Source organism: Brachyhypopomus gauderio, chromosome 3 (assembly GCF_052324685.1).
Source record: "Brachyhypopomus gauderio isolate BG-103 chromosome 3, BGAUD_0.2, whole genome shotgun sequence".
Classification (NCBI taxonomy): domain Eukaryota; kingdom Metazoa; phylum Chordata; class Actinopteri; order Gymnotiformes; family Hypopomidae; genus Brachyhypopomus; species Brachyhypopomus gauderio.
This window is the reverse complement of record NC_135213.1, coordinates 37,258,375-37,268,895: the sequence shown is the minus strand read 5'-3', so window position 1 is coordinate 37,268,895 and position 10,521 is coordinate 37,258,375. Positions and strand designations below refer to the sequence as shown.

Sequence of the window (10,521 nt, the reverse complement as noted above, 5' to 3'; positions counted from 1 at the left end):
TCAATCCTCCCATCATGGACCACGACTTGTGCGCCGGTGTCTCATCCGCCCATCAGAGGTCCCTGTGGCCGCTTCGCTGCTTCTCGTCCGGGGCTGAAGATACCTCACCCACGTCACTTTGCTCGGTGCCTCCTGATTTATCCGTCACCCATCTTTTTTTTTTTTTACCACCAGTGACATTACTTGGTTTCACGACCTTCACAGCTGTTATATGCCAGCTTGCTGTGGCTGCTGTAGACTCCTGCCGTGGAAGAGGCGCGCGGGCAACAGTGCGCACGTGCGCAAACTCGCCACGCAGAACCGTTCTGGAGCTGCAGCGCGCGCCGAGGGTTAAAGGTGCCATTAGGCTGCTACTGCAGAGTCTTGAGTTACTTGAGTTTTAAGATGCGTCTATGGGAATGAAAAGCTTTGATCTGTTCATTGTTGTGTGAGAGAGAAAAGACCAGATAGATCAGTCCCCCCAAAAGTGTGTTGTATAGTCGGTTATTACACAAACAGATTTAACAAATAACCTGAGGCAAAAGCAAGTATTTTCAGTAGAAACATTTGAGGTCATTCATATTAGCCTGTATATTTTCACTTGTTAAGTCATTCAGTACTTGGGTCACGTTATTGTCATCCAGGTTTGTTAGAGAGTTGACTTGTGTTACATAATGTGATTGTGTTATCATTCCCCTAAGCTGTTGGTGTGTAAAACTCCCAAACGTGCGGAGGGAGGGCGTTTCAGAGCATGCACGCACATCCAGCCACTATGTAACTACGACGTGATACTATCATCGCTGTTCACGGAACGAAATACATAAATAAATTTATCTTTATACGTTAGAGTACATTGTCAAAATATTTCGGGTAAGTGCTTTTTTCTTATTATTTTGTTTACTTAACAAAAGTCTTATCAGAACAAAGTGGTCTGTCGCTACGTGCTGATAATGCATCAAGTGTTTTAGTAAGTTTTCTGCCTTGTGATTTCAGTTCACCAGCTTTTATGCACCATGAAGTTGTTGTACCGTCGAAATTCCATTATGGAGGAACACCAGGAACATGTCGAAACACTTTTTGGTTAAACCTTTAAATATCACAAAACAACAAAATGTGATTTATTCCAGTGCATAGATTTAGTAGATTTGGTGAAAATGCACGCTTGTAGTGGCTTTAACACAGCGAGAGAGGACTTCCACTGCATTAGAGAGACGAGTCTGTTAGTTTATGCTGCGTCACAAGAAAACACAACCAGACCAAAATGTCAAATAGCCCATATCACGCAACACATGCGTTTTTTCTACACCGAATGATAAATGTCGTTTTTGTGTTGGTCTATAACGTACCATTATGCTATGCGGTGTCCCATTTACTGTTCCAAGACAAGTACAATTGAAACAAAACAAATGCAAATTCGTGACAAAAAAGTAGAGGCTGCGTGTATATTTTGTTTACATGGAAAGCACAGGATAACGTGCCTCCACTTTGGAACCCAAACTTGGCAGTGGGCGCTATCTTAGACGGTAATGGGACTGTGCACCCACACGTTTTTCATGCCAGTGTGTGGGTTGACTACCTGGTGTGGAGTGAAAGTGGGTGTTATGTTGTATTTCTTCACTTGTGTCTCATAGGTCCTTGTGAGGTCCCGAAAATAATGAAATGTTAGCCAGAAAAGTCTGTTTAATGAGGTCCATTGTACATGTGAAGTTGAAATTGGCGTTATATGTGCAGGGTGATATTGCACAGTGTTTTGAACAGGTAGACTCTACTCTCTGTGTTAGATGTACACTCGGCTCTTGTATCGATTAAGATCTGGGGAACTTTAACTAATTCCATCTGTTGACTCAATGCAGAAATACCTGATGATGCCTTGAGCTTAAGCCCCAGTCATCCACAGGAAACCAAAACGGTTTCAGGGTTTTATTAAAAACTTCACAAAGCAGTTCCTGCCTCTGGAACAGCCGTGGGACCGGGGTTGTGATCTAGGAGGAATCTGTTGTGCAGACACCTCAGGGGTGTGCAGCGGTGGAGGGAATGCACTGCAGTTGCTTACAGCATATCCAAACATGCTCACACACATAAAGACACACACACACACACACACACACACACACACACACACACACACACACACACACACACACACACACACACACACACACACACACACACAACAGCAGAACACTCCTGCCCATTTTTCTGTGACCTTTACTTTCCTATTTTCCTAACTAACTTTACAGACAGCACACCTTCTCCTCAACAGGCAGATACAGCACTATTCATCTGGCCGCCAGCGTAAGTGACGTGGTTTTTCTTATTTTCCTATTTTCACTGTGGCTAATTCTCCGTGTGATTGACGTAAGAGAGAGAGAGGGGCTGACTCCCCGAAGCCAACAACAGTCAACAGTGACTGTAAACTTGTAAAACCTGAGAAGGGAGGTGTCAGGTCTTCTGTGCATTCATTTGCGTGTTTATTTCTGTGTGTGACAGATCACTCCCTTTTCTATGTGTTCAGTGGTTTGTCAGTATGTGTATGATCGTCCTGGACTTGCTGGGTATCCTGCAGCGTATCTGTACACAGTGGAGCCTGTGGCCTCTGTATTGGAACATATACTGAAGACATGAAGACATAACACTTACCTATAAATAAAGTGTCATTTCTGCTATGTCCTTTACAGTTTTTGACGACTGCTAACATGCATTTGTCTAATCTGTAGTCACATTTTCAAAACTCTAAACACATTGAACACAACATCAGTCTTCAGTGGCTATACTATTAGTTCAATTCATGTTGTTATGGCAAAAAACGTAGTCGTTTTACATGTTTTTATAATGCTTAAATTTTATCCAATAACAAAATTCTGGATCATTTTTGCCTTATTTAAAATTGCTTGCACACAGCATGTCAAAAATGAAAACCTAAGGTTCAAAACCTTAAATACTGTATAAAATGCAAAGTTCTGCAAAAACAAAGGCAGCTGAAAAAGTTATTACTGTAATACATATTTTTTGCACATATAGATCAATGAAATAAAATGAAGTACAGTAATGTAGCGGGTCAGAGAGGAGCAAATATAACAATTTGTCCTGCAATCTCAAGTGCTGGTTTGGTCCTTCACAAATGCCAGATTGGTCCCTATAACAGTGACCTCCTTCTTTCGTTTTTGAATGAACTCTACCAACAACTGGTTCCAGAAGCAGAAATGAAACAGGTGGGAGGAAACACGAGGACATTTGTAATGGGACAATGTAGCATTTCATCACAAACTAGTTTATAGACCATCCAAGAGTGATGTCCCTTTTCCTCCCGCCCATCTCACCTTTCCTCAACACCACTAAGGAACTTTTTTCAGTCTGGAGGTTGAAGGTGTATGATCATCGGCCCCATGACCAAATGTCCCTCCTGGATGCAATGGATCCCGGCTGCAGAGACATTTCAGCTGAAGACTACCAGGGGTGAATAAGGCATACCAAGCTTTTCTGTCCCAGGTGCATGGCAAGGGCCAACATCAGATGTGATGTGGATGAAAACATGTGGCCAACTGCTGAAGATAATGTATCACAAGTATTGGGAAACGCATGTTAGCAGTTGTCAAAAACTGTAAGACAGTTGACATTTACATCCTTCATTCCAGGCTCTTCTAAAAATTTTTAGTGTTCAAATCACATTTACGGCACAGCGTTCTTGGGGACAAATTCCTTATCAGTTAGATGCAATACTTGTGTCTGAAGTGAAAGGACATAACAGGCTGTGTGAACATTAAAGATATTTGTGCCATGCCTGTTTCTTTTCTGGGCCAGACTAGGCTGGAGGCAGTTCTGATGAAAACCCAGCTGTTTATGGCAAAGAAAGGAATGCTGACACTAAAAACAAAAGAACATGTGACATACTTCTTAACAAATCAAAAGACTCATTGCCAGGAAACGAGTGGTTAATTAAGATGGGTTTAAACTTTGAACTTTATGTTGGTTTGGGTGGAGCTCTGGGTGGAGAACATCACAGACTGGGAGGAATTAGGAAGGTAGCGCCCAACGCATGGGGCAGAAATTATTTTATTGTAGCAGTGACATCTGTTCTGGGTGTACGCATCCATTCTAACCTGTCGGTGTGCTGAATAATTTTGGAGGTGGAATCTCAACTTTAACATCAAGTGAAAATCCCAGACAGGAAACTTGTTTGTGTTTGCTTCTGTGCGGCCGTATTGGGCATGTGCTCATATTGACATCGGACTGCAAAGAGCTGAAGGTTCGACACTTAAACCAGGTTTGGCCATTTCCACATGGTTCTTGTTTTGATCAATTGTTTTTTTTGTGTGTTTTCATTTGGTTTCATATTAAAATGTCAGATTATGTGAATGTTTGACCTCTGTCGACCTCACAGATAGGCCTTGTCTCCAAGTGCAAATTTCTGTGTAAAAATAAAAGTATAAATACTTGAATTATACTTGAGTACTATAAGCCAGTCTCTGGCTACTGCTTTGTTGATTAAGTGCTCTCTTGAGAAGTTAATGGTCACGTGATTTAATTGAACGATGTGGGGGCTTTTTCCATTGGTGTCTGAACATGTTTGATGTGTTATGTATTGGGAAGGAGGTTCTGATCGAAAACAAAGTTTGGACAAATGAATAATTAACTCGCAAGTCACACGGCTCCTGATTTCTGAATAAAACGTTGTGAAAGGAGCAAGTGAGTTAAGGAAAGGTGAAGAAGAAGGTGAATTTACTGGCGTTAACATCTGTGTGTGATTATATTTGTAACTCAGGATGGAATTCCCGGTGGATTTATTGGACAGAGTGGACCCAGAATACCTAGAGCATTCAGCAGAGGACTACATGTCCAAATTGCGGAGCGGAAATCCAGACGTACGGGACTGCTTCACCCTACCTCACTCCAAACAGGTGAGAGTGTACTGTTTACATAATGTCTGAAACAGACGCCTATGTGTTAATGCCACTCCTATGTTTTCATGTTTAAAGTAATGTACTGGAAATGTTATTCTTAATGTACTGGCAAACGATATTCATAATGAGACCTGACTGCAATTTATTATTTCATATATGCCAGTGGTGAATCAAGCCGGTAATTGAATAATGTTAGAATCAGTTAGTTTGAATCAGTTGGTAATCAGTTATTAAGTCATATTATTATTCCTTGTTCTAGATAGAGGTTGGCCTCAGAAATATTGGCTTTGTACCCCTCTATGGAGAGAACATTAAACAGAAGGTCCTTGCACTGTTTTTACCAGAAGACCTTTTTACAGGTGATAAAATATGGAAATGATCTTAACATTTATATTGTTAAACTATTTATATATTTATAACTAACAAAGTCATATGTTGTTGTCAGTTGTTGGACTTTACCTGCTGGATCAGTGGTGGTCAGTTGAGGACATTCTTAAAACAAGAAACCCCTCACGTACAGGACTGCTCAAGGTTCTTACCTTATAACCACAACTAAACCCTGACTGACTTCATTTTTCTAAGATGTTGCATTTCACATTTATATAGTTTAACTTGGGTTTCATCTGAAATTCACATCATGTCACATCATGTTTCCTTTGTATAAAAAATGAGGTAGAGTGTAAAACCTTTTGTCTGTCCGTCCCAGGTCACGACCCTGGGAGAGAGGATAGTACTATATGTTCTCAACAGAATCATATTCAGAACGAAGGAGATGACTTGTGATGATGTTCAATTTCTCTGCCATGGAGAAAATGAAATAGCCAAAATCTTTTGGAAAGATGGGGAGGCCATTGGCTTTTACTCAGTCAAGGCTGAAGGTACCGTGGTCCTTTATCAGGTGTACATTTTAAGATTATTGGTTTTAAAGTTTGCATTGGTTCCAATTTTCTCATTTGTTCTCATTCTCAACAGGAAGTTTGTGCGGTTTGTTTTCGACCCAGTGTTATCAGTTACCTGTAATGGATACAATTTTTGTAAGAAAGAGTCATCGTGGCAATGGATACGGTCTACACATGTTAGAGGACTTTGTTGACGGTTTCAGAAGTAATTTTCTGGGACTGAAATATCCACTTAAAACAGCAATGTATAAAGGTACAGCCATACAAGTGTGATATTTGAAATTGTAACCTCTGAATGTTGTTTTCTGCCCTACACAAGCAATTGTACATTTCTTTTTGGACAGTTTGTCAACAGTATCTCAGCAAATATCCAGCAGACACAGAAGTGCTTTGGGAAGTTGAAGGTATCGGATCCTCCTTCCAGAAGACTCGGATAAGTAAAAGGCTACAGGCGATTGAGGCAAAAGGTGAGCAGAGGTGGATTTAAGACATCAGATCCAAAACAATTGTTCGTTTTGTTTACTTTCAAGTCATTACTTCCTAATAGGAAATCACGCAGTTGTGAGCAGATTGAATGTGGAGGCAGACAGAACAAATACAATAACGGAAGAAGAGATTACACAAGCAGAGAGGACAGTGCAGTACACAGAAGAGGTTGAGGTAAGTTATTAAACTTTTAATATTTATTTATATAATTTTGTAAAAACATGCTATAACCTCATTGTATTCTCTAATTCTAGGAGATAATCTATATTAAATCAACAAAAAGTAAGTAAAGGGTAGTCATGACCATGCATGCTGTATCTCACACTCTTATCAAATGAGCAGTTTTGTGTAGAAGGTTGTGTTTCTATGGATTGTTTCTAAGGGTTGTTTCTAAGAGCCAGAAGATCACTTTCTATATCATTCCAGAGGTTGAGGACACGCCTGTTACAGCAAGTTATGGGAGAACAAACCTCAAGCACAAACTTAGAGAAGAAATAGGAGAGACACCTAAGAAAATAATTAGGTCACACAACAATTTTCATCACTTTATTCAGTGATTAAATGCATTGAGGACATGTGGGCCATCCTAATTTAGAAGTTTGTCTGATACAGGGCAGAAGTTGCGGAGACAGGAGAGCAGTGCTTGGTGGATGAGCCGTTGTGTGAGGATGGTGTACGTCCTTTCAATGTAAAGGAGGTATGTGATTGACAGAACAGTCTGAGTTCATAGGTGCATCACGACTGTTCAATGATTGATTAGTCTAATTCCTTGCTGTTTTTAACCAGATCCTTTTGTAGTCACATACTTTTTAGAGGACATGTCATTTTTTGTAGGATGCGGCTGTCACGTTGACTCAAGGTGTGGCAGACGAATCGGTGGTCACTCATCCTCAGTGTGAAGACCACAAAGAGTCGGCTGAACCCAAGGAGTGTGTTCCAGATGATCAAATCCAACCTGTCACGGAGGAAGCTACGATCACTTCTGAGGAGGCCTTCAGGAAAACAGAGGTGACTGCGGTTATGACGCGACACAGTGTGAAAGGCACTGAGGAGATAAAAACCGTGACGGTGGAGGAACGCAACCTGAATCCTGTACACATCTCATCTTTAGAAGTTCACAAGGATAATGAAAATTTGATTGGGTCTATAAAGCAAAGTGTTGAGAAAGAGGGAAATCTGAAAACTGAATATTTAAATCCAAAAACAACAGATGACAGTAACCTCAAAGAGAGAGCAGCAGCCACAGAAATGGTACCAGCAGAAGATGGGCAGAACACAAAGGAAGTTACCTCAGTTTGGAAGGGTTCAGTCGAGCCTTTAAATTTAGACAAAATTTCGCACCAGCAAACAAGCGGCAGTGTAGCTGCTAAAGGATCGTCAGAGCTTCAGGATGAAGGAAGTCAAGAACTGGATAGGAACAATGTTTCTAGTAGATCCAGAGAAGAGAGAAGAGCAGAGAAAGAGGAGAAGGAAGAGACGGCATCTCAGATTGAGCCATCTGAACAAGAGCATACAGACGAAGACGTGGTGAAAACCGCAGGAAGTGAAAACAAGGTGATGGATGATGGTACGGTTCACGTTGCCACGGGCGCCTCTGAAGAAACTGATGAACGCAATGATGAAAAGATGGAGGAAGGTGCTGTGAAACATGATCCATGCAGAGTTCCAGAGCTGACTGTGGTGGGCCAAGGACAGGTGCACGACGAGGAACCCATGAAGGAGGCCAGCACAGTTAAAGAAACCCCAGCTGAAGATCCCAATTGCAAGCCAAATCAAATTGATGATGAGGAATCGGATACTCTAACTAAACTGGTGCAAGAGGATAATTCTGATATTGCACACAAGGAGGAATTAAAAAGACGACATGCTGACAATCCACAATCCACTGGGATCTCAGTTAGACGGTCTAAACGACTTAAAGAACAGGCTGGTGAAACTGAATCGACCAAGACAGGTAAACGCGATTTAGATGCTGAAAGAACTGAAAAAGAGTTCAGTGAAGAGGAGAAGAAGACGATGGACAGTTGTCCTCAAGATGAAAATAACATGCAGGAAAATGTCAAAGAGGTAACAGAACAAGACACAAACACATCAGAAGACCCTGGAGATGCTACAGCAGCAAGGACCTATGGAGAGAAGCCGCCTGATCTTCAAGACGCTGAAGCTGTGAAAGGTGTTGAAGTAGAAGCAGCCCACGACGAAGACCACGAGGAGGAGCCCACGGCAGGAAGGGCACCAGAAAACAAGCAGGGGCAGAATATCATGGCGTCAACTTCAGGTATGAAACTCCAACAAACATCTGTTGTACTTGAGGACTGCAATAAAGTTTCACTCATTCAAACGAGTGGGACTGAGATGTCTGCCAAGACAATGCAACGTCAGGAAAGGGTAAACAAGACCAACATTGCAGAGGAAGAGAAAACACTTGAAGAGATGAATGAAGGGGTCTGCATAACAGAAAACCTAGAGTTAAACGTGGAGTTGTGTACAGATAACACACCAAGGAGGGACACCGAACAAGAGGAGAATATTTTGGAAAAAGAAAAACTGGAAGTTGATAAAGTAAGAGAGATTACCATAGAAGTAGATTATACTGCAATTGAGGCACCCAGTGACAATAGCAAAACTCAGAGTGATGAACAAGAGGGTGTGGGACTTGTTCAGGGTGAGAGTGTCCAGAGCAGGTGTCCAAACCCTGAGGAAGAGACACTCACAAGCATAAGGCTTAGAAATAGAACTGTAATAGTCAAATCTCCACCACAAAGAAGATCTAAACCAGGGGTCCATCCGGATATTGAAAGTATGGATATGGAAGCATTGATTGTTGATAAGATTGTTGATCAGGGACAGCAGAGAGAGATATGCACAAAACGGAAAGATTCAACAGACAAGAGTGAAGTCATTTCAGACAAGCAGGAAGAAAAAAATATCACAGAAAGTGAAGCAGCAAAGGCAAAAGTGTTGACTGATGGGGGGAAAAATACAGTTCTGGACAAGATAGAGGAGCAGATGAAGACAGTAGAGGAAAACATCAATGCCGGTTTGTGTACTTCAGAGTTGGAAGAGGAAAATGAGGATGAGGAATGTGAAGATCAAACCAAAGATGAGGAAGGGGAACCTGTTGTAAAGATAAAACAAGACCTTCGTGGGAGGTCATCAACATCAACCTCACCTGAGAAAAGATCACCAAGGCGGAAGACGCACCTGCCTCAGGGCAAGGGGAGTCCAGGTGAGAAGACAGAGGCAGAAACGGCGAAACAAGTACACGAAGAAGAGGAGACAGAGAAATCCCAAGGCAAAAGAAAAGTCCCAGGCGAGCTAACACCCCGTCAATCTAAGCGCCTTGCTACAAAAAGTATATAGGTAAATGCACAGAGTTGGATATATACTACTAAGGGATTTTCTAGTAAAAGCATAGTAAAAAAAATCATTTTAGTTTTAATTCTAAAGATAATAGATGTTATGCTTAGCCTGATAAGTAATTGATTCCATTCACATGTAAAATTTTAAATAAAATGCATGTGTTCTAATTTAGTTATTTCTAATATTTCTAAATTTATATTGCAATATATAAATTTTTTTTATGAATGCAAAATCTAATACTGTCTCTACATATTTGTGCTTGTGAATACATTTAGATAAAGATTGAATTTGTGCAAAACATAGAAGCACAAATAATTTGTATTTGTTAAAAAAGTATTTGTAAATGTGCCATATTTTGTCAATTGTGGTTTTTACACCGCAATCGAAATTTGTCCTTCGCTTTTAACTCATCTGTGCAGTTAGAACACACACTAGTGATTACTAGGGGGCTGTGGATCACACATGCCCAGAGCGGTGGGCAGCCCTAGCCCGGCGCCCGGGGAGCAGTTGGGGTTAGGTGCCTTGCTCAAGGGCACCTCAGTCATGGCCTCAGGTCTGGGAATTGAACCCACGACCCTCCGGTCACAAGACCAGTTCCCTACCACCAGGCCATGACTGCCCCTTAGCTGCCAATTTTACCTCAAATCAGTGAAAAAAGATACCCTTCTGACATGTGCTCGAACCATTAGCAGTTTAATCTTCTGTTTCCCAGTGTCGCATTAAATAGAGAACAGTGTCTTTTTGTTCATGTAACAGTGACGCTGGTGGTATTTTACTTGTTTATTTTTTAATCAGGATTTGCTATTTGTTCTTACTGTTTTTAAATAAACATTTATGAATGATGTTTTCCTTTGTGTGTGTCTGATTGTTTTCAATCCGTTGTTTATATGTAG

At 41.1% G+C, this 10,521-nt stretch overlaps 1 protein-coding gene across 4 annotated transcripts; it reads left to right on the top strand.

The window, feature by feature from the left end:
- Positions 1 to 693: 693 nt before the first annotated feature.
- fam169aa (family with sequence similarity 169 member Aa) lies at positions 694 to 10,472 on the top strand. 4 transcript variants are annotated; one of them, XM_076998062.1, is made up of 13 exons: positions 694 to 849; positions 2,220 to 2,274; positions 4,742 to 4,877; positions 5,140 to 5,239; positions 5,326 to 5,411; positions 5,587 to 5,758; positions 5,853 to 6,032; positions 6,124 to 6,246; positions 6,327 to 6,439; positions 6,520 to 6,547; positions 6,692 to 6,788; positions 6,878 to 6,962; positions 7,100 to 10,472. In XM_076998062.1, exons 3-13 carry the CDS (start codon positions 4,743 to 4,745, stop codon positions 9,626 to 9,628), a joined length of 3,648 nt encoding a protein of 1,215 aa, XP_076854177.1. In that variant the 5' UTR covers positions 694 to 849; positions 2,220 to 2,274; position 4,742; the 3' UTR covers positions 9,629 to 10,472. The 4 variants fall into 4 exon arrangements, with proteins under 4 accessions (XP_076854177.1, XP_076854179.1, XP_076854180.1 ...); XM_076998064.1 differs by having other exon boundaries at positions 973 to 2,274; XM_076998065.1 differs by having other exon boundaries at positions 973 to 4,243.
- Positions 10,473 to 10,521: the final 49 nt, after the last annotated feature.